Below are 22,893 nucleotides of genomic sequence, written 5' to 3'. Positions count from 1 at the left end.
GGTGGGAGTGAAAGAAATCATTAGGAGATAATGATGGCCCCATTGGAAACGGGAGGTATTATGTTGTCACCATTTCTATAATATGTGGCAAAATATAACTGTCTTAAATGGCTCTCCTTATGTAAGATTAAAAACAGGTTTTCCTATATTTCAGTCAATCAAGAAGATGACTGACTAAGTCACAAGAGGATTTCTCCTCTTACTGTATGCCATCAAACAGTGTTAAATGTATGTCTTAAAATGCAGAACTTCTAAAACTTTATCTTTTAAGCGACTGATAATGCTGGTTGAAATTTATTGAAATTTGAAGAATTCTTTTTCTCACCTAGATCTTAATAATCTTAATTTTTCATTGAATATCGCTTACTTCCCTAATGGTCCTTCAGAAATTTCTGGAGTTTCATATGTAATAATAGTAATTTAATCAATAACTCAATAAAGTTAACATATGAGAATATCTTTGTCTCCCTTTACAATGTTATCAATGTTTTTCTCCTTTTCCAAATTTCTGTTTTGTGTTATTTTTTTTTTTAATTCTGAAGCTTTGGATGATCTTTTGTTATAAATCTACCCCCCCCCTTTTTTTATTTTTTTTGTCGGTCTCCAATTAATTGCAGCGTGGGCTTTTTCTCTTCCTATCTCGTCGTTGTTCTTGCCAGGATTGCCCACTTAACAGCTTTGGGATAGCCACAGAAAATCGACCAAACAGCTTCTTCAGCGGTGCCTCTTTCCCTCCCCTTGCTGTCTCTAGCAGGCAGGGCTGATCTTGGCAGGTCCGTACTGGGCAGATGTGAACTCATCCGTATTTCTCTGTAACAACAAACCCCACGCTGCTCACAGGAGCATGTGCTCAGTGAACACCAAGCAGCATTTCAGCCATGTCTCCTTAAATGTTAGATGGTTTGTGAGACTCTTTCAGGCTTTCTATTGATTTTGCATGGAACTAGGTCAGAGCTGCTTTTAATTGAACAAGCTGGCTGCTGCAACTCTCACTTAACTGTAAAAAGGGGTATTAAAAATTGATATGCAAAGCTAACTTCTGCCTAATTAGCAAGCAGATGAAGTCAGCATAGACAAACCACCATAGTTAATAAAGATGAGGAAATGGCTTTCACTGACAGTATAATATACTCCCGTTTTGGTGGAAAAATGGCTTAAGCACTGAGCATTATCCACGTTTCTCATGTGCAGTATTAATAGCCTATTTGTTTTCTTTGGGCGGGCTTGTGATACATTTACGACTGTACAGATCAGACAACCACACATCAAGAAAGCCATTAAAAGGCTGATCCTATTTTTGAAATGTGTAGTACAGGTAAATACAAATTCCTGGTGTGCAGAAAGAAGTAACACCGGCCTGGGATTTCCTCAAGGGCTCCGCATAGGATGTCCACAGTGGATGGGCACATGCTGCTGTTGTGCTGGTGGCGTGATATAGGACACGGGTGGAGCTGCGGGTGGCTTTTTGTCCTCACCAGGAGCTAGAGGGAAAGGATGAGGAAGGGGCTGAAGCCTGAGACATGTCTGTTAGCTCCGACCACACACGTGCTGGATGCATTCTGATCCCACGTCTCTGTCCCTCCTGGTGGCCAGGTGTCCCTTTGGGTATGTCCCTCACTGCTGCTGGTGGCCAGGTGTGCCCTTGGGGACATCACTGTTCCTGCATGCCCACCATGCAGCTGTAGGTGTGGGGTGAGGCCTGTAGTGACGCTGGGGTGGTTGGGGTTTGTCATTCACCCCATCGCCCCATCCCAGGTGCTGTCCTGGCTTTACATGTGCCTGCTCATGCTTAAATAAAGGCCCTGTGAGCAGTGCCATTTACTTCCCAAAGTATCCGAGTTCTGCCTGGAGTGATGTATTATTTATTTAGGTTTATAACAAACACACAGAAGAAGACTACATGAATAATGCATGGTTGATTAGCTTATACGTTTCAGCTCACAACTGACAAAGACAGCAGAGAGCAAGCCTCCTTTAAAGTTCCTTAAGACAATGGCTCTTCTTCCCTCCCCCAGAAAAGGCCCAGTTACAAAGGTTCTGCTGTTTATCACCTAGCTTTGTGCTAACCAGATCCTGAGGTTAATTTGTGTTTGTAAGAGCTTAGTGGCAGACTGAGCACAGAGTATATATTGAGTGGCAGCTTTTCAGGTAAGATGTTTTCCTTAGCTGTGTTTTGCAGTCTGCTTTGGTCTGAGCTACAGCTGATTAACCCGGTTTGTTTCTCACTTTCTTCAGCATTTACAAGTCTTCCAGTCCCCCAGCTCACATGCCAGCCTTGCCGAGTGTGTAGCTGTTAGGGGATCCTTCATAAAGGGGAAACTGTACACATCAATTATAAATAAAATATGTTCTCTGTACAAGATTCTAGCCACCATCTTATTCTTGACATTGAAAAGCCTGAGATTTACGTGATATAAATAAGGAAAATGCATGTCTTTGAATATTAAAATACAGTGACACCTGGAAGTGCTTGAAGCATTTGAATGCCTTTATGGCAGTTCAACCAACTGTATCCATAAATATTTAAAGCAGTGAATTATTTCTTGAAATTTACATTTTTATGTACTATTTTGGCTTACGAATTATTGAACAATAAAGATGCTTTCCATAATAATTTCAGCTTTCAAAATACAGCACTTGACTGTGAAAAGATTTGCCTGTGGCCATCATATGATTCGGTGAATTCCCAGCATAATACTGAGCTTCAGTATCTCCGAACTTCAAATTAAGGTTTTTAGCAGCATGAGGTAACTTAGATCCCATCTGTGTTGCTGCACTTCTCAAATAAAAAGTAATAATAATAATAATAAAAAAAAGTGTGGTAGCTACTGTTATGTTCCAGCAGAGTATATGTGACCAGTCAGAGTTTGTGTCTTTAGTAAGGCAGCAATGTGGATAAAGTGGCCTCTTAAATCTTGCTGTAGTCTTTTTCAAGTATTACCCTGTTTAAAATACATTGGTTTGAGTTTCAGTCGATGATAAGGCCACCACCCCATAGGTACCAACAGCCAGGAGCTACAGAGCAGAGTGTGCTCTGCTGTCTGCCAGTGCCTCCTGCCTGATGGCATGAGCAAAAATACGAAGCCATGACCACCGTGTTTTTATGAGGGACAATTTCTACCGCTGAGTTTGCTCCATGGGGCTGCATTTTCAGCAGAGAGTAGCTGGCAGTATGAAAACCTCCAAGTGCAGGTGGGAGTCACCAAAAGGTCCCAGTGTTGCTCCAGGACCTGGGAGAGGAGTGTTTGGCACTTCTGGAGCTGTCCCGGGCACACTAAAAGTGAGATACTTTTTTAATCAAGCAAGAACTAGCACAGTGATTTTTTTCTTACTGACTGAGTATGATTCCCACTGACAGTTATTAAGCAAGCTGAAATTCTTGTAAAATTCCCTACAAATTATTTGAGTGAAAGTGAAGCAGTACAATTTTTTATTATTTTCTAAATGTATTCTGAAGTAAACAGGAAAGTAATATTATAGAAAACCAGATAAAACACTGACAGGTTGTTTTTCTGATTGTGTATCAGCGTTACTGATAATGATCACAAAATAATAATGATTTGGGCTCTGGGATGGGTTGCTTGACATTATAATCTGATTCAATCTGCTTTTCATTTTTAGGATATATTACTTTTCAGATAAACTGAGAACTGAAAAGCCCCCCCGAAAGAATAGCGGAATATAAATTTACGAAGTCTAGACAGCCAGCTGAAAACTGATTTTCTACACCTTACAAAGAAACAGACTATAAACCAACTCTATTTAGCCTGAATACTTCCATAGTTTCCAGCTGTTTGTAGAGAACTGCTGTACTTTGATCTAGCTGATAATAAAACTAGGAATGCACAAATCATTTTTATCAAGCACCAAGTACAAATGCTCCTCTTTTGAGTAAACTGAAGTGGACAGATCCTTAGCTCCACACTCAGATGGAGTGTTTCCACTGTAACTAAGGGCTGACTGCACGAGAATGTGAGATTTCAAGGGCTGGTGTTTAAGTAGTGTCAATGGGATGCACACAGGGAAGGTTTTCACCAAGGCAATCACAGCGTTTCCAGTAGCATGGCATAGTAAATTAACTCTACTGCATGCTGCATTGAGCTGGGGGGTGCTTGTAGGGCCAGCTTCTGTATTTTTGAACACACTTGCTATTCTTTTGGCTTTCTCCTCATTTTGCTGGAATGTAAGCACTGCAAACTAGACAGAGTCCTGTATTGGTGGGAAAGAAAGTTGTGTGCACTTCCAAAATATTTTGAAATTTCGGTCGTTCAAAGTGCATGTTATTGGTAAAAAGAACAAGAAAATCAGATGTGTGTTCATATTATTTTTGCGTAATTATTTTTGATAGATTGATATTCAAAAAAAAAAAAGCCTTTTTATTGGTAAGTGAAACAGTTCAAATCGAGTAATTTGGGCTCAGCAATTCTTTGTGCAGCTCTTTGTATTAGCAAGTCTCCTTACGCAGTCACAGAGCTGTGTTACAGACACCGTAGCACAGGTCCCTGAAAGGCAGATGTCATGTTATACTGATACAGACTGCTATTCAACTTCATACCCTGTGGGGGTACCAAACAGGAAAAACAAACAGTTTGGATTTTCATTACAGTATTCTTTTTTGCACATATTAAAGTAGGTAAGTGACCTAGAAGTTCAAGGAAGTGGTTTGATTTTTGAAAGTCTTTGTCACACAAATGTCACTGAGTGTTGTTTATGGGACTTGCTAAACTGGGATCGTTTTTTACTTTTCTGATGGAATGTTACTACTGTGAGTAATAACAAAATAAATAAAATTTTGGAGGTTGTGGTATGATATCCTTAACATGAATTTTCACTATTAATTAATAGTAATTCGTGAAGTACATTAATGGTTACACAATTAATATTACATCGCATATCCAGTTAGATTTTTTTTTCCAATATGTTTCCTTGAGGAAATTTCAGAATGACTCTGTTAGTGCTCTTCAATAAGTTCATCTGCAGACTGGAATGTCAAAGAACTCAAAGCCAAAATATGAGATTTTGTTGCTGTTGTGCTTAAGTGTGGTCCCTGTCATCCCATGTAGATGTCAAATATTGCCTCTACCACTTCTACTGTCGCAAGGGTGAATGGTGGGAGAAGGGCTGAGCCACAAAGCAGAGTTCATTTTCATGGGACTGCACCACCTGAGTGGCAGTTCCTGCTGGATAGTCTCAGTTCCAGGCCCTGGGGGGGATCAGGAGAGGAAGGGGTTACTGAGTCAAATTTTGGCACTGCATCTCTGGCAGTCCTGCACACCCAGAGCACTGCCGGAGATATGTGGATCCCCTGGGGCCTGTTGTCACCTCCTGCTTGTGAATGGCTCCTGGCATTTTCCCTCCACTTGGCTTTCCCCCATTTTGGAATGTCTTTTGTAGCCACAAAAAGATTTCCAGGCAAGTCTCAAGGAAAGATTGTCCATCTGTATTAAGTGTAAATTCCAAGACTGTTGGTACACACTGAAATTAAGGTACATCAGGGGGCTGATTTCTAAACCTGTATGGCTAGAACTGAGAGCATCACATAAGGATGTTTTTGAGCTTAAATATGATGCATAAAAATCCAAACTCATACAAATGTTTTCTATTAAAAGGAATTAAACAGTTAAGGCTTTGAACAACTGAGTACCACAGTGATTAGCTGTTATGACTTAGTAATCTAATACTTCTTCAGTGTATAGTTTTTCATGTGAATTTTTCACAGCTACAGATGGAAAAGGTTGAATTGTTTCTCCATTGCATTGCTCAACCTGCAAGAAAAGAAATGAGGGTCTCAGGAAAGGAACAGAAAATCACCAGCCATGAAGAAAGCTGATATCACTGCCTGAAGAAAAAATTTAAAAAAATCATTCAATTGTTTTTTGAATTTCTTCCCTAATATTGACTCGTGGTGTTGCAAGCAGAAAGTCATTGTACGACTCCAAGGATTTTTCAGAGAAGTGAAATATTAATCCCTAGGTTATGGTGTTGGGCGCACCCAAAATATTAATGCTGGACAGATTTGTGGTTTGTGTGCCTTCTGCTAGTGCTCATGAAGGAGTGCAGATATGTTGCTTGCACAATATTGCCTTAGGAGACAGCTTCCTTAGAAAGTGCCCAGAGAAGAACTTATTCTCAGAGAAATGACAGCTCAGAAGAATTGAAGTATTTCCCTAAACTGTTAATAAAAGCATAATTTGATAGGATACCATTTTCAGAAATATTTTCCTGGTGTGCAAAGTTTTAGCAGAAAAGTCACATTTTACCCATCTCCTGCATTGTGTATTGTTTTAATTAAACAGTGTGTTGAAACCAACATAAGCAATAGGTTTGGGGCCTAGATAGTAAAATGGTGATATAAATTGCGCTTAAAAGATTTATGATTGGTATATATTGAATACTGAGCAAAATATTGTTACATGATATAGGTAATTAGCAGGCACTCTATAATGAAATATGCATTTGTGTATTTTGTAGAACCGCTAGATGAGCTGAAGATCAGAAGTCACAGCACTGAACCACTACCAAAGCTGGAAAACAAAGAGAGGGGAGGCCACCACGGGACAGCTTCCTCCAGGGAGCCAGGGAAAGCTCAGGAATGGGATGGAACGCCGGGCCCACCCATGGTCTCCAGCAGGCTGGGGAGATCCTCTGTCAGTCCAACCATGTTGGCTGGAAGCAACAGCTCAGGTACGTCAAATAGCAGAGGGGGGAAGATCTCATGAATCTCCCTGTGAGCTAAAGGATCTCTGAAGATGTATGGAAGCATCTGGATTCTTCAGGCTTCCAGATATCTTCTAGAATCTGCCCATTAGCTGCTGCTGTAATAAGCGTTGCACTGTGTGCTTGTGCTCTCTACTGAAACAGGATTGGGATAGTGATAGAAAATGTAAACCTGTAAACTTGCCATTCAGCTATTTTAAAAGAAGTTTTAAAAAAAAATCCATTTGACATTGAAGGGGAACACTAAGGCAGAGAGCCCTCCTCCCCTCTTTGCAAATGACAACTTAGAGAAAAGTTCACAAATTCAGATGTCACATATGGTAACAAAAACACACTGCAGAAACAAGGTTCTTATCGGTATGCTAGGTGAGTGGACACAGTTGCCTTTTCTTTATGCCTATACATAAATTTCTATCAAAGTGACTATAGATTTCAGAAGTCTCAAATTCATATCTATCCATTTTATCCATCATATTTCATATATATATAATAATGAATTGCCATAGACCACGGAAAGTAATGCAACCTGTTTAATAAATTGAATAAGACAAACACACCTGATAAATGAATGTCCACCTAAACAGATATGTATAGCTCTTGGATAAGCACTGCATTATCACTTCTGAGATTTGACAGTTCACTTAGAGTATTGCTTATTGGTTGGGCTGTGAAAAATACCCACTTTAAAAACAGCTGGCATATATAGAATTGGAGCCTCATGGCCAGTCTTCAGTAAAAATAAGGCTATGAGGGAGCTACTCAAACAAGAAACTATTCCTGCTGGAGTGGTCTGCTGGGCAGTCAGTGGCAGAGATTAGTCTTTACAGTGCTGAGATAGCAGAGTTACTCAGCACTCATGCAGGGCATTACTTCCCTGTATGATAATGGGACTTGCATTTTCCCTGCCTTGCTGGAAATTACACCAGAAACTCAGTAGATAACTTGAACAGCCTTTACTGATGTGAAGTATCATTTACGGCAGTTGTGTAGTCCAGCTTTTCTTGCTACAGCATGCCCATGAAACAGTCCTGCCTGTAACAGCAAAAGGGACTTTTCTGCAAATTTCATGACTCCAGCATGGGTAATGTAGGTTTTAGTTCCTTTTGTTAACATTTCTATTCTTACAAAGCTTTCTGGTACCTAGAAATTTTCCAGGTTAGCACACAGCTTTGCTAAGAATTCTGTTCTCGGTATATTACACGACATCAGTGCTAGTGCAGGTAAAAGAGTAGGTTTAAAGGTACCACATCAAATCATATCAGGACATTTCATAATTGCACCAAATGTCTGTAGCAATATTTTCAGTTCTGCTGGATGACACTGCGGAGCAGAATGGAAGGGAAATGAAAATTAAAGAGTAAGTTCTTAGCAAAATATGGCACTTCTCTCCAAACTTTCTGCATAAGTTTTATTTTAAACAGTTGGTTGATCTCCAAAAGCAGACAAAACATTTTGGCCTCAGTCTTAGTTTGGCGTCAGCAAACTGCAATAGTTTTTGAATCATGCCTTGATTTAGTTAACTGTGACTTTGTCCGGCTTAACTAAGACTTCCAAAGACTCATATGGAAAGCAAAATTACAGAAATATTTATTGGCTCAATTTTGACTCCTTTTTTATCCTGAAAATTTGTGAGCTGATTATGATTTTCCCTTCCCCACAGATTTTGTGATATTTTATTTGATGAATATTGCCTCTCATCTGCCAGGAGTATTTTTCCCCAGTGTCTCTAGCTGTTGCCTGAGCAACATGGTTTACCTTAATCGGTTGGGCATTGCATTTAAAATGCTGTATACAGTTCTCATCAATGAACTTGTACGTGAACTGTAACAGTTCATTTCTTACAATTAAATTAAAACCGTAACTGAATGCAAGAAAAGAAATTTAATACATTTGTATGGGTATAATGTTCTGTGGGATCAAGGAGGTAGAGATTCTGTGCTACAAATATGGAACTTAGATTTACCACAGGACCAAATAAAATCAGGGCAATCCCCAGTACAGTTCTCACTCTCTTTCCAATACCATAGACACGAGGAAAAAAAAAAAAAAAGAAAAGAAAAAAAAAAACAACTATTTTTTTTGTGTGGTCATGCCCTTGAAACACCGCAGTTTGCTGCCTACCTCCTTACCTCCTCGTTTGCACTGGTCCAACCATTTGTTAGGGCACTGTTGGAATAATTTAAAGAAAATGGGGTTGAATTGCTCTGCGGTAAAACAGAAACAATCTGCAAGGATTTTTCGTGTGTGTTCAATAGGAAGCTCTGCTGAGACAGATTAACTACTGGAACTGGAGTGAGTACCTGATTTTTTTGTGGGATCGCTGCACCTGCTTGTAAGATCAGAAGGGGAATTAACCTGCTCCAAATGGGATCTTGAATCTTTTGGTCATTTTGTTCAAATGAGCATGGCCTGTCAGATGCACTGTCACTAATGACTGATTGTTCTCTCATATGCCATGTAATTTGTCAAGACCACTTTCTGTTTCTTGTCATCCTATTGTTTCTTAACAGAAAGTAATGTAAGTGGCTTGGAGACACACTGGCCTTTAAGAAAGTCATTGCGATTGTACTGAACAGCCAAATGAGATCTGTGAAACAGAAAGCTGTGATAACTGCACTCCAGGAGCTTTGAAGAGTATTTTCTGGAATGTTGCTTCTTTTTTTCTAACTGCAGCCATGAAGCAGTATTTTGCATTGCCACCTGCTGCTAGAGACAGGCACTGCACTGCCTTTATCAAATTCTCTTCAGTTGTGTACTGGTTTTGAATTGCCATCATCTTGTCTCTCAGACAATCCATTTAGTATTCAAGTTGCAAATGTTGCAGATAATCAGGAAGTAAATCTTTAACTAGAACTACTGGTTCATATTGTGGTGGATTTGCAGAAGCAATGAATAGTTAGCTTCCAGCTCTTTGGGAACGAAGAGATGCTTGTGGAGCCCAAGGTGACATTCATTAACACGAGAAGGGAATAGTGGCAAAGTACCAGTTAAAGCTAGGTAGGGCTGCTTCACTCAAAGACTCAGCATTCCCACCAAACCCTATTTTTTCTCCTCAAGCAATATCAGGATATCACCGTGCTACTGAAACCTGAAGGATTCTTGAAGCAAAGGTAACTTAACGCTGGAGATGCACATTACTGGGCAGCCAGGTCCAGGCCAGGACCCAATGCTGCTGGAGTTTGCCTACTTGCCTAAACCAAATGAGCAGTACTGGGCGCTGTACACTAAGGGGATCAACTCAGTGTGCCAGGAGCCAGGCGTGTGATCTCCAGTGTGCTGGGTCACACCATGCCAGAGCCTGTATGCACTGCCCTCTGCAGCGGTGGCGTTACAGCTGTTTGAAACAAAGCAATTCGCAAATTGTCCTTTTGGTCCAGAGTCCTGAGATTGATGGATATCCATGCCAGAAGCTTCAGAGAAAAACAGAAAGAAGTGTTAAAGAAAAAAAAAAAACAAAAAAAACAAAAAAAAAACATGCTGCCAGAGTTTATTCCTTACCTCATTGTTTATGTTGTTGACATTGATCTGAAACATGACAGTTCAGAACAAATCTTAATTTAAAACATACCTCATCTAGTGCAGACATGGGCTTTGTCATCTGACTTGTTTTTGAGTACAGCTAAGCTTTTGGCCTCTTGATATCTAGCAACACTGAGTTGCATGGGTTCGGTGCTTCCTTTGTGAAAACAGTTCAGTTTGACACGCTGCTGTGCTTTCAACACTAAGTGACTCCTGAAGGTGGAGTCCTGAATACTTTTTGTATGTGAAAGAATAATATAGATTTCATTCCACCTGAAGGTTGCATAATTTCCAGTTATGTTTCAGCTTACTCCTTTTTAGGAGACCAACATGGCCAGGCCAGTATGATGATAATAGGTGTGATTCATTTTTCCAGTATGCATGTTTTCTTTTTTCTTTTCTTTTTTTTTTTCTTTTTGCATGTGATTACTCTCAGCCTGTCACATCGCCTTGTTTAATTCAAAACGTGCTTCTTGGCAGCTGTAGCAAATAAGCAATATTTCTCTTTTCATGTGCAAAGAAGAGACTGTGACAGGATAAGAAGCTTCTCCAATGTAAGTGACAGCCAGAGTATTTTTTTGAATTAAGATTAGGATAGGCAGAATGAAGTCTTCCTTGGATGAATAAAAGAACTCTTCCCGTTAAGATCCAAAAATAAAAATTCTGCAGAGCTGTTGTATTTCTGGAGAATATAGAAAGCCATAACACATTGGTATAAAACTGATAGAAAATATTTCCATAAAATCTTGTCTCAGCATTCTACTTTACTGAAAAAAATCCAGCAACTCCCTCTGCCCTAAATGTAACCAACCAAGCTTCTACGTCTTTTAGCTAAGATGACAGCACTTTGTTATACTTCTGGAAAACAGGTCATTTATGTGAGTGCTCAAATACAAATTAAGTACACAATTTTAAGGCAATCTTATTTGTGATTGGAAAACCTGTATTTCTGTGTTGGGTATTCTCTCCTAAAATTCACACCCACGATGCTGTCCCACTGGGGCTGTCTGCTCACTTATATCCACATATAACCCTGCAGGACTCAGCTTTTTAGAGTTGAGTAATGCCAGTCCCAGTGCAGCTGACTATGTCTGTGGGCATACTTCACATGGAGGTGGAGGTGGTCTCTGCCACGGGGTGGGTGACAGAATGGGTGACCTGATGGCACTGATACACAGCTGACCAGCCAGCCCCTCCTAGCACTGCGCTGCGTCGGCACCTGGCTGCTGGAGGTGGTTCAGGCACTTGGTGAGCAGTGTGGTTTTTGTAACTCAGCAGGGTAAGAGGGACGTGTCATTTGAAGCTGTGCAAAATGACACTAAGAAAGTTTCATAGGTTAAATATAGCAACCAAATCTGATGAACGTTTTTGTGCATAACACAACTAAATAAAATCTACAGAGCAGTTCAGTATCTACCCTGAATAATCTACTGAATTCCAACCTCCTGCTCCAGAATTCAAGCCCCATTGATTGCAAGGGGCATTTCTAATGGCTACTCAAGTGCACTGCATCCTCTGGACCCCGTCCAGTAAAGCACTTAAACATACGTCTACTAGTTCCCTTGCTTGGCAGTAGGCTGCTAGTCCTCGTCAGCATTCGAACAGCTTGCAGCAATAGCAAAAAGCTTCTAGTGGTTGGATGCAGAGAGGGTCTTATGTTCGGAGTGGTGACTCTGGAACTCTTTCAAGCAGTTTTGCTTTCAAACCAGAGGATACATCCACATATGTGCTTAGGCTGCCTGATAAAAACGTCCCCTGCTCCACACCATGTATTATAGTTACAGAGGGAACTTCTCAAGAAGTCTCATGACGACTCATTTCAATATGTTAATAGTGAGCTATCTCAATATCATTCACACTACAAACTATCCCTGAGAAGATGTTCTGCCAGAAGTTGTTCTGCCTTCAAGGTTCTAATCAGGAAATACTAATACCATTTTCTTTCTAGAACCAGGGTAAGTATCAATATGCAGACCTTGCAGACAAGCTGAACTGACCATATGAACATGAAAACCAAGAGTTCAAGATACTGAAAGATGTTGGATAGTGCACAAAATTATTCAAGAAAACCTCTCACTACTTTTTAGACGGCCTAAAGTACAAATTAGTGTTTGAAATAACCACTGTACTCAAAACCTAGTTACCCTCAGTACAGTGAATAAGTTGTCTAGCCAGAAGATAACATGCTGAAGAATGCAGAACAGTGACTTGGACATCACTTACGCAACAGAGCATTTATGGATTTTTTTTCCACAGTAACGTGCAATGTGAAGATGTTACTCAGAGCACTAATTACAGTAGAACAGAATATTTATTTGGTCTAAAAATATTCCCTCTGAGAGCAATGGAATGGATATTAAAAAAAAAAAAAATCCATTTCATTTCACTGCATAACCTAACTTCCTGATTTTTTTTTTTTATTATTATTAAAAAATAAAATAAAATAGATAGAACAGTCTTTGAAACCACTCTTGTTGAGGATCACCATGGAAAATGCAATAGTTTCCTTAATACTGTAAAATATATTACAGGGAGATAAAGGAACTAATACTTCATCTGTGCGTGACAGATTTTATTTCTTTGATTCTAGATGAAAGGAGTCTCTTTGGCAAGGAAATGGTACTATATATATATCCAAATTAGAGATTATGACACTTCTCTCTGCTTTTCCAAAGTAAAGAAAACAACTCAGAAGCAATGGCAGACAATGCCTCAGAGTTTTTGACATGCTGCGTGTCTGATTTTGCTTGTCACAGCAAAAACAAAGCCTCTACTTAGCAGTAGGTGAAAAACAACCAAAAACCCCACTTCTTGCCCTCTCTGAAACCCCAGCAAAATTCTAGGAGGGGACATGAGATCTGTTGTTATATCTACACTACAGAAAGAACCAGTCGGAAATCTGGCATGCAGACTGTGAAATCTGAACAAAAAATCTAATCAAACCTTTGAAATAACAACCCAAGTCCAAAAAAAAGCAAAACAACAGATTATGTACAAAACACAAGGTTATGGGGGAGATCAGTCCGCTCCTTTCTGCCTGCTTATTGCTGTGTTGACTCGTGGTATGTTTACAGACTGACTAGGAATGAGTGAATTGAATAATGCATTCGTCAAACAGCATCAATATTTTTGCTGCTCAGCCAGCTGGATGTTAACCAACCTATTAATATTTAGTTGATGAATATTCACCCATACAGATGCTTTCACTGGTCTAAGTGCTCCAGCTTAAGTGGATAGCTCTTCTCCATACTCTATTGAATTCTGAATTCCAATGAAAATAAGCATTTAAGGTGACAATGAAAAAGCATCGGTGAGATTGGAAGGACATATTTCAGCACACTGCTGGTAGGTGGCGTATTGTGCCAGCTGTCCTCAAGTTTCCAAGATATGCCAAGTGACTTTAAGGATGTGCTAGTGATGGACAATTTTATTCCTTTCAAACAATGGCCTGACCAGTGGCTAATAATGATACTAGAGATCCAGGTAGTAAAGAGATATTAATATAAAGCATACACAGACAAAGCAGCAGTGCAAATGAGGCATGAGAAAATATATTTCAGAGACATGGAAGCAAAAGATATATGAGAATAAGATATATGAGAATATGCGCTTCAAAGGCATATCCTAAACCTGGACTACAGAAGGCATAAGTCTTCTCTTCATGAAAATATAGGACCAAATAGGAGAAATTCTTTCAACTCCTTGTGAGGAGGCATGGTACTATTATAATTATTTGTTATTCATATTAAACCACTATCATTTCAGATAAAATTGGAAGTTTACTATTGTACAAAGTGTATCTGCTGAATGAGAGTGTCCTTGTTGTCCGTGTTTACCCACTATATAGAAAAGATAGGTCCAGGGTTAGGAGGAAGGCTTATAAATCATGAAGAGAGCAAACACATTCATCTAAGCCAGAAGTCACAGGTTGCAAGGAGATATTTCCTCAGCCATAAACGTGAAGTGTAGGAACAGCTGTTTTTCTCAAGCACAAACAGGCAGACCCTTTTCTCAGGAAACAGCAGTTTCTTCTAGACCAGACGTGGGGCTACCCCACAGAACACTGTGGGGTAGTACACTGGTGTCAGCATAGCGCAGACACAAAAACCCTCCAGAACTCCTGAGCTGCACGGTCACCTTCATGGCAGGATGTTAACAGTAGTAGGCTGCACTGGAATCAGTGGGGAGCCTTCTGGGAAATGCCTCCATGGACAACAGAGGGAAAATGCAAAACCTATGTTTTTTTCTGCTCAGTTCCTCTCTGGAATTGAACGCTCCCTTCTATTCAAGGCCTCTGTAATCACCTCAGTGCAGGGGAACTGTTGAAGTTCCAATTTCTCTCCTTTCTTCCTGCTTTCTTGTCTGTCAAGTTATTGCTCTTAACACATTTCCTAGAGATTTTGGTGTCATTCCAAATCCAAAGTACCACAGTATCTTCACTGCTTTTGTACAGTCCTTCCTTAGGAGGAGAGCAATGAGAAAGTTTTTTATATGCTGCCTGTCTGTTTGCTGCTTTATACTCTCTACTTCAGCTTCTGAGATGATAGAGAGCAAGGAGAGAAGCTGGGATGTTGGATGGGTTCCATCCTAACCCCCCTTCTTCTAACCCAACTTTTGGGCCAAATGCCCAAGATGAACTGGAACTAAGCCTGGAGACTCTGTTTCAAGTGAATCCTGGGTCCACCATGTTTCAATTAATGCAGCGGTAACCGGCCTCCAATTCACTGGTTTCTTTTCTTTTCTCTTCTCTCCCAGAGCCTAAAGCAAGTTGCAGATTAGGTCGGTCTGCATCCACATCAGGTGTGCCTCCTCCATCCGTTACTCCGCTCAGGCAAGCCAGTGACCTTCAGCCGAGCCAGGTACCATCGTTAGCCAATCGTGAATGACTCCATGTGCTGCAACATGCCAAATGTTTCTCACCTCTGTGTCTGTCATTTGTTACAGTAGATGAGTTTTTGTTTTCTTATCTTTATTTTCTGTGCGTCTGCGTGCATTTGTGTGTGCGCATCTCTCATTGGCAACGAAATTCCACTGGATGCAGCCAGTAGAATTTTCTTTGCTCTTAATTCTTTGTATCCTTTTCTGTCTTCATTCTGTAATATAAATGTAGTAAAATTGTACTGTATGGATTCACTGGATTTTTTATTTTTTCACGTTTTCTGTACTTTTTTACTGTCTTTAAAATTTATCAAACTTTGATAAATTTAATCTGTGTTTAAGTGTAAATTTCTTTTAAATGTCGTCTAGAGCACTTGCACCAATGTTTGTCAATGACTTGTACATACCTTTGACTTCTGCCCAGTCGTACTATAATATTTGTGCCAGTCTTACATTTGTTTTGAGCTCAGTGCATGATTGTATTACACTGTGATTTATCACTGTCCTGGAAACTGCTCTTACAGCAAGTTGTTTTGTTTAGTTAAGGCAGCTAGACTCTCTTCAGCTTTAGGCCATGTAAGGCTTACAGGACTATGAAATAGTCTGCTGTAGTTATATCTGTTGTATATTGTTAGGAACCAAAAAAAAGCAAAAAACAAAAAACAAAACAACAACAAAACAACAAACTAAAGGGGTAAAATTCTCCTCATATCTTAAACTGAGATACTTTTTTTCCCCCATCAGAGACAATAATCCCACACAGACCCTTAAGAAAGAAATAGAAGTGTTTGGGTTTGGCAAATTTCTCCAACAGAGAGAAAATGGAAAAGAAATAAAGACATGGGAAACCTATACTTACCTTTATTTTATATGCTAATACTTGATATTGTATCATTTTGCTGCACAGACCTGTATTATTAGTTTGACAGAACGAACTGCTGAGAGTAGTAATTGAGAGGAAAGGTTTCACTTAAACATAACGTGAATACCTTCTGTCAAGCTCAGAGCATTCCCGTATTGTACCACGTGTGTGCACACGTATGGGCCTACACAAGCCTGCGTATGTGTGTGGGTGTACGTGTACAGAGGCATGAACACATATGTATATATGTGCACACACATACAGGTATGCACACACACACAAGCACCCTTATTTAGATGGTAAATTTTCAATTGGTTTTCAGGGAATTAGTTCCCATAATCCTATTGAACTTCAATGAGATCTGAGTGGTAAACTCCCTTACCACTACTTCACATGTAATTCCCTATTTAAGTTTATTGTAGCTTGGTGAGTTGCTTCAAGAAGCTCTTGGCCAAAGCAGAGACCAGAAGAATAAGGTCAATTTACTCAATCCAGAGCATCATGTACTTGTTAGGAAGGTTATAGTTGTGTAGCCTAGTCCATACTGATTAAAATTATTTAACTGCAAAACTGAAGCTACTGTATTACTTTAGAGTCCTGCTGGACACAATGCCTTGCATGTTTCTAAAACATATTTTACATAAATGCAAATACATAATGGAGATTCAAAATGACAGCCTATTTAAATAGTGCATCAAGTATTTATTTTAATTTTTATTCTTATTGAAGGAAGAAATTAAGGTAATACTACTTCCAAAGGATTTGAGTGTCCTGGTGTTCATGTAGTACACCTTTTTTGATAAAACAAGTCTCACGTCAGACATGATGATTTGCTGGATATTCAGTGGCAAAGGCACCTTGGGTGTTTTGAAGGCATTTTAGTCTCTCAATTTATATTAAGAACTAAACAATAAGCCTTGAAAGCAGAAGCCGATGTGATAGAAGAGATAATGAGCCTCTTAGAAGCTGCAGTCAGGGTTCACTGAAACTGTGGAGGAAAAATCCACCTCACTTTATATAGAAGAAAGGAACAAAGATGATAAGAGGAATTTTCAAGTGACTGTAGAGGGTATTCTTGTTAATTGAATAATGTATGGGCATGGCTTCGTGAGAAAAAACAAAAACTGGTAAAAGCTTTATTTCTGCTCATCTTCCCCTCCAGTTGTCAATTTATTACTATCAATCTATTAAATTGCCATTTATTATGAATGCATAAATTTGTAAAGGTGTGGATTTGACCCTGATTCCAGCTGAAAGGCAGAAGTCTCATTATCTCCCTGGCTGACACAAACATTGCTTCAATTGCGTTCTTTATACACCTACTCTATCTTCATGTGCAAATAGTCTATGATGGGTGAAATGTGTTTGGAAATGCCTGGGTTGTTAACCCATTCTGAGTCAGACAGATTGTGGCATACACTGTATTTGTTTTTGTGTGCTGTGGCTATTGATTATATTAATATGGTTTCCTTAACTACATCATAATCAGCAGTTACGCTTTCCAAAAGATTATGAGGATGCTTCTTGTCATCCACCTCTGTGTTGATGATATGGGCACAGCTGACATTCCCACAGGGATTCAAGGTAGAGGGGTACAGCTGGGAAAGGGCAGAATACTGTTTTGATTGTTTTTCTCAAATCTTCATGGATCCCCAACTAATATTTTTCAAGCATTTAACTTGAGAAAAATTTAGATGTACAACCGAGCTCTCCAAGGCTCATCAGTTTTAATACAGAATGACTCATGCAAGTGGTAAGAATGCTTAGTAACTCAAAGAAGGTCTGAACTGAAGAAACCTGAATTTGAATTTCAAACAAATACTGGCTAATTTTATAACTGTTGGCATTTAACTCCTGTATGCCTTATTTTCTTGCTTCTGGAATGGTGTAGGAGTTGTGAGGATTAACCAGATAATATTTATGGAACATATTTATGGCGTATGAATGGTAAGCATTACAGTGATCACTTATAAATAAAGGGCTTACAATTAATTATGTGGCTGGTCTCTGATGAAGAACACTTAAAAGTAACACTTAGAAGTGGTGACCAGCAGTCCAGACACGCAGAGGCAGAGAGCATGCTGTTCTGTATTTCTGGTAAAGTAGTACAGAAGTACTACTTTAGTAGAAGGTAGTGAGGGCATTTTGAAAGATGGTTGCAGGACACAACCTTGGATTAAGTCGTGAATTAACTAAATTTAGAGTGAAGGATAAAAAAAAAAAAATATATCATGTAACTAAAGTTATTAATTGTATAAGAAAAAAGTTGAAATTAAGGAAATAGAAAAAAAAAAGTCAAAATTCAACTGTGAACATGAAAATATAATATGGCAGATGTATGGAATATTTTTGAGTTACAAAAATGGCAAATAGCTATATATGCTAAATACATATCCTAATATAAACATATATCCTAAAGAGAGGAATGTAAGTAGTGGAGAGGTGTTCCACATATCACAGAATGTGTTCCGCTATAGAGGTTCTCCAATGTTAGCAGAGAGCTTACCGGGAATGGAAAAACATTCTAGAAAGTAAAGAAAGTTGCACCTTAGATACCAAGTAATGTGTGGATAAAACTAGAAACAGTGGAAGTCCATCTGAATTTGACCATTATATTGAAATGCAAACAAGTACCAGTCTTTTGTAGCCACCCAAGCAGACAAAACAGAAGTTAACCAGATCACGAGGTTCATAAAGTAGAAATCAAGTATGGTCCCAGGATGCCCCAGTAAATAAATGATCTCCCATATTGCTGCAGCTTCTGTAGCAGACATGCTCAGGTGTTCTTGCCCCCCTGCAATGGCCAATAATCAAGCATGGCAGGGCACACCTCTAGTGAACTAAATTTTTCACTTGTGAAAAGTAAGAAGGATTTGGAGTCATGGATACCACTGCAATGATTTGATGGTTCCCTGCTTCCTGTCATTCTCTGTCTTCATCTCAGGGTAACAAAGGATTACATAGGAATCAAAAATCCATGTGACATAAAGGATGTATGTGCACTGAGCATGCTTATTTGTAGAGTAAAATGTTTCAAGCAACCTGTACTGTGGACGTCCCCCTGCTGGATAGCTGAGTATCTTGCATCCATATTTTTAATGCACATAAAGCCATCTCTAGGCCACTGCTAGGCTTCTCTGAAACACACACACACATACAAATCTGCTAAATTCTATTTTAAAGAAAAGTAGCTGATATAGCTATCTCTTGTTTTATTTATTTATTTATTGGCAAACAAATTTTGCAAAATGAAATTTATTTTCATTAAGATGTAGACAGCCATAGCCATGTGTATTAAGCTGCATATCAGCACAATGGCACATGTTTATAGACGCATCCTGAAGGAAAGATCCACATGTTTATATGATCCACAACCTCAGGGAAAACACACCCTTTGATAACAAAGCCCCTGATAGCTACAATTCAATATGTCAGCTTTTCTGTGAAGCAGAGCCTGCTTTCAGACATTTCCACAAAACTATGTACCTTATCTGCAGATATGCAGCCTCTCCTCATGCTGCCAGTTAGTTACTTGCTTTTCAGTGGGAAGACAGCACTCTAGTCCCTTTACTTTTGTCTCCTTGAGGTGTGCTGTTCTAATCTCTGGAAGGCAAGCATGCCTTGCAAGGCCTGGTGTCTTCTGGTGGGGGGTACAGGGCACTGATACCTATCTCCAATTTAAGCAAGGAAAGAAGGTTTAAACGTAACAGTGGTGATCAAAGTAAAATCCAGAAGCCGTGCTGAGATTAGAAGGAATAATTTAGAGGAGGGAATAAAGATAGGTGGGCAGCTATGAAGGAGCTTCAACTTCCATTGCAAGAACAGAGTGAAAAGACTAGAAAAGTGAATCAACGCTTAACTTTTTTTTGTGCGTGTGTGGCTTTTTTTTTTTTTTTTTCTCCCAAAATGCAGCTCAAAACGTGTGGTATCTGCCCCAGCCTGCAGCAGACCGAGGCAGTGTCCGCAGCAGCTGGGCAGAGCTTTCAGCCCGTGCCCTGTCGGGTGCAGGATTGCAGGAGGGGGCCCGCACACCCCATCGAGCAGACCACGTCCCGGTGGCCTCGCACCAAAGGAAGGGACTCTGCCAACGCTTTATTGGAGTGGGTGTCTTTGATGGGCAAGAATTGCAGATACTTAATTTTGCTGTTTGAATCCACTACCAAAGCTGATTCAAGGAGATGGAAAAGCGAGCTTTGCACAGTCCTGAAAGCAAGAAACCAGGACTTTTCTAGTGTAGTTTTCTACTGTGCACATATTAAGGCCTGCAGGGAAGCAGAAAGCAGAACTTCCAACTCCAGCCCGCAGCTGAAGGACGCTTTTGAAGTCTTTCCATCAGCACCAAGTGCCACCCGCCCATTCCCACAGCCTCTGCGCTTTCTGTCGTGTCACCGCTTGGGCGGAGCAAAGCCTGGGCGACCAGGCGCCGGCTGCCGCCTGCAGCGGCCCTGCTCAGCCCGGCCCGGCCCGGCTCGGCTCGGCCCGACTTGGCCCGGCCCGGCCCGGCGCGGCGCGGCCCGGCGCCATGAGTCCGCTCGCGGCGCTCCGTGAGGCGACGGCGCCGCCTGGCGGCCCCCGGCAGTGCCACGGCCCTCGCCGAGCCCCCCAGCGGCACGGGGCAGGCCCCGGGGAAAAGCCCGGCGTGTGCTGAGAGCCTCTCCCCAGGTCTCTGGGAGATAAATGATGAAATATAAATGATTGTTTGCAGCTGTGGCTGCAAACTGCCCCTGTCCGTGGCAGCTCCCTGGCTGGTGCAGTCCCCGCGCCCTGCAGCACAGCGCTGGCTTTAGGGCCTGCACCGTCCTCACCAGTGAAATCCCAAATTCCTCTGCACAGCAGCACAGATAGCCTTCTGTTTAAGCCTGAATGTTTAGGTGCTAAGGAAAATGCAATTAAAACACCCACGTTTTATCATGAAAAAAATTTTCTCGCATTAAAAGTGATGTAAGACCTTATCCTCAGGGCAACTGCTATTTAATTTTATACTCTAGCTGAAAAATCCCAAGCACAGTGTGAACTGTTCTGCTGTAAAGAAAAAGAACGGTGGGAGGGAAATACGATGACACACACAAAAAAAAGCTTAGATATCTATTTAGCTGCTCTCCGCATGCATTCTTAGAACAATGCCCTGTAGTTTAAGTGCAGTATAGGCTCACGGAAAGAAATTCACAAAACTTGAGAGAAGTAATGTAGAGTTGAATCCTGACAGGTACTGAGCATGCCTCAGCAATGCAGCCAAGTGTTTGCCTCATGGCTAAGTGCATGAGTAATTCTGTTCTGGGTCAACTAACTATCACAAACCTAGTTCTTAATGTCTCTGGCCTTCGTTGTGTATACAAAGTGTATTATAGTCTTTGTATGCCTTGTAAGCATTGTGTTCACCCTGTAATTAATGAATGCAAGAAGGTTAATTTGTTACTATTATGGCTATAATTATTTTTGAAAGCACCTAGACAAAAAGCATCCTCAATGAATTGGCATTATCATGCTTTAGTTGGCAAATGTGCATCTGAAAGCATATGGTCTCTATATTACTCTGAGCCCAAACAATGCATCTGTGCTCTTCTATTATTCTCAGTTTGAAGTTGTAGTTTTCCCCAGCAATAGTGTACAGGAGTTCAACGCAGGTGATAAACACCCTGCACTCGTTAGGCCTCTTAGCAGGGCTGGGTTCCTGGCTGCCACATTTAATGACTTCCGCTGCTGAAAAATGAACATCTATAAATGAAGATCCATGCTGTTCCATATCTGATCACAGCAGTCTTTTTTAAACTTCCATTATATGAAAGAAATACAGTAATTGCAGGTAGATGGAGAACTCTGTAGACTGGAGTACTCTTTCATCCTGTCTGAACACTAGTGAAATTGTAACAGGGGGAAAAAAAAAAAGTGTGCTAGTAAGAGAATTAGTGTCTGCTAATGGCGTAAATGAGTGTCATTGCTCGGTACTGTAAATCCTGGCTGGATGCAGTCCTTGAAGAATCATAATCTGAAAGCAACATCAAACCCTAATGATTCTGCTTTTATGGTTCTAATAGTGCAGGGGGGTTGCAATGAAAGCAGCAACTTCTATCATACCTGCCCTCTGGGCTGGAGGGAAAATAAAGATCCCCCTGGGTTGCTGGTTAAAGAGCTCAGGTGAGGCACAGTCCCAAATTCCTATTCAAAAGGTGTACCTAGCTACAGTGCTAATTACTGCTCTGGTATGGCTCTCTGTCTCTTTTTCACCCTTTGTTTTCAACATTTTTGAAAGTATACTCTGTATTTTGGATGTATGATATGTAGAAACATATAGAACAATTCATGGCATGGTGATGATAGTTTTCTTCTCCTTCCTATGTGTAAAGTCTGTGTTCCCCTTCAGCCAGGGCAGTGGCTCTGAGATCTCTGTCTCAGTGCTCCTGTGGTTGTTCCTTTTTGCTACTTGATGTTTTTCTTCATTCAAAATGTATGTCCACAGTGCAGGAACAGTACCTTAGCCTCTTGCTCTGTAAAGTCTCATGGGTTTTTGGTCTGCACTTTCTATACACCATTTGTTGCTTTGGATGGTAGCCTGTGATGCTGTTTCCTTAAAGGGACTTAATTACTCCTTCTGTTTAACCATCACTTTTAATAAGGCTTGGGATAGTCACTAGATCCAAAGTGTTCCTAACACTGGCCAATAGGATCTACCACAATATCATCTGTGGCATTGAAGAATCATAAATAAGGTCCATAAATAAGGTTGTCTAAATATCATAAATAAGGTATCTGTGTAGATAGACAATGTTAGTAGAACAAATCCTGTCCTTACCTTAAGGTTTTATAAGTCCAGCATAACAGAAGAGAAAGAAAGCAGTTGTAGAAGGGAATAGATTTGTACATATGTGACTGCTTAAGCTTTGGTTTACACTGAAATTAGAAAGTGCAAAACTATATGG

General features: G+C 40.3%; 1 protein-coding gene across 4 annotated transcripts in view; it reads left to right on the top strand.

Annotated features, from left to right (window-relative positions):
• NYAP2 (neuronal tyrosine-phosphorylated phosphoinositide-3-kinase adaptor 2) overlaps window positions 1–22,893 on the top strand; it is a 137,352-nt gene that overhangs the window by 97,782 nt on the left and 16,677 nt on the right. For 3 of the 4 annotated variants that reach the window (XM_032193492.1, XM_032193493.1, XM_032193490.1), the window contains exons 6-7: window positions 6,472–6,684; window positions 14,992–18,227. In XM_032193492.1, the coding sequence (XP_032049383.1) occupies window positions 6,472–6,684; window positions 14,992–15,122 (344 nt within the window). In that variant the 3' untranslated portion in view covers window positions 15,123–18,227. Of the gene's footprint in view, window positions 1–6,471; window positions 6,685–14,991; window positions 18,228–22,893 lie in introns of those variants that run through there. The other variant, XM_032193494.1, reaches the window with a different exon arrangement.

Source organism: Aythya fuligula, chromosome 9 (genome assembly GCF_009819795.1).
Source record: "Aythya fuligula isolate bAytFul2 chromosome 9, bAytFul2.pri, whole genome shotgun sequence".
Classification (NCBI taxonomy): domain Eukaryota; kingdom Metazoa; phylum Chordata; class Aves; order Anseriformes; family Anatidae; genus Aythya; species Aythya fuligula.
Note: the sequence above shows the minus strand (reverse complement) of the source record. Positions and strands in the feature narration are given on the sequence as shown.